The sequence below is a fragment of the Poecilia formosa genome, unplaced genomic scaffold (assembly GCF_000485575.1).
Source record: "Poecilia formosa unplaced genomic scaffold, Poecilia_formosa-5.1.2 Scaffold930, whole genome shotgun sequence".
NCBI lineage: Eukaryota > Metazoa > Chordata > Actinopteri > Cyprinodontiformes > Poeciliidae > Poecilia > Poecilia formosa.
The window spans coordinates 72996-73389 of record NW_006800869.1 but is presented as its reverse complement, the minus strand read 5'-3'; the positions used below and the strand labels follow the sequence as shown (position 1 = coordinate 73389).

General features: G+C 34.0%; 1 protein-coding gene across 1 annotated transcript in view; it reads right to left on the bottom strand.

The window, feature by feature from the left end:
- Positions 1-207: 207 nt before the first annotated feature.
- LOC103132130 (junctional adhesion molecule-like) overlaps positions 208-394 on the bottom strand; it is a gene marked incomplete at its 3' end in the record, with an annotated part of 20796 nt that continues 20609 nt past the window's right edge. The window contains exon 4 of the mRNA XM_007543876.2: positions 208-306. Coding sequence (XP_007543938.1) covers positions 208-306 — 99 coding nt within the window. The remainder of the gene's footprint in view (positions 307-394) is intronic.

The window sequence follows — 394 nt, the reverse complement described above, 5'->3', positions numbered from 1 at the left end:
TTAGGTGAGAGATGGGAGCTGAATTATTTATGATTTAAATTGCAAATAACTACATGCTAATATTTGCAATCTCTCTCTTTTTTCTGTTGTTTGATCCAACAAATTATTTCTGATACTCAAAGTTATTTCTAAAACAAAAACCCCACACACTCACAAAACCCGAACAGGAACCAGTTAGCATTTTATGTATTATAAAATAAAACTTACCTGGCTGGAGATATTGTCGGAAGCGAAACAAAAGGCCTCCAAAACCAAGAAGAAAGACGAGAAGAACCAGGAAAGCTTTGGCCCATGCCGGAAATTTCTCTGTTGACAAACAAAAACTTGTAAGCTCTCTGTAATGATTGCACATTTATAAGCTATTTGTAAGAATTTGCTACATAAAACAATACAT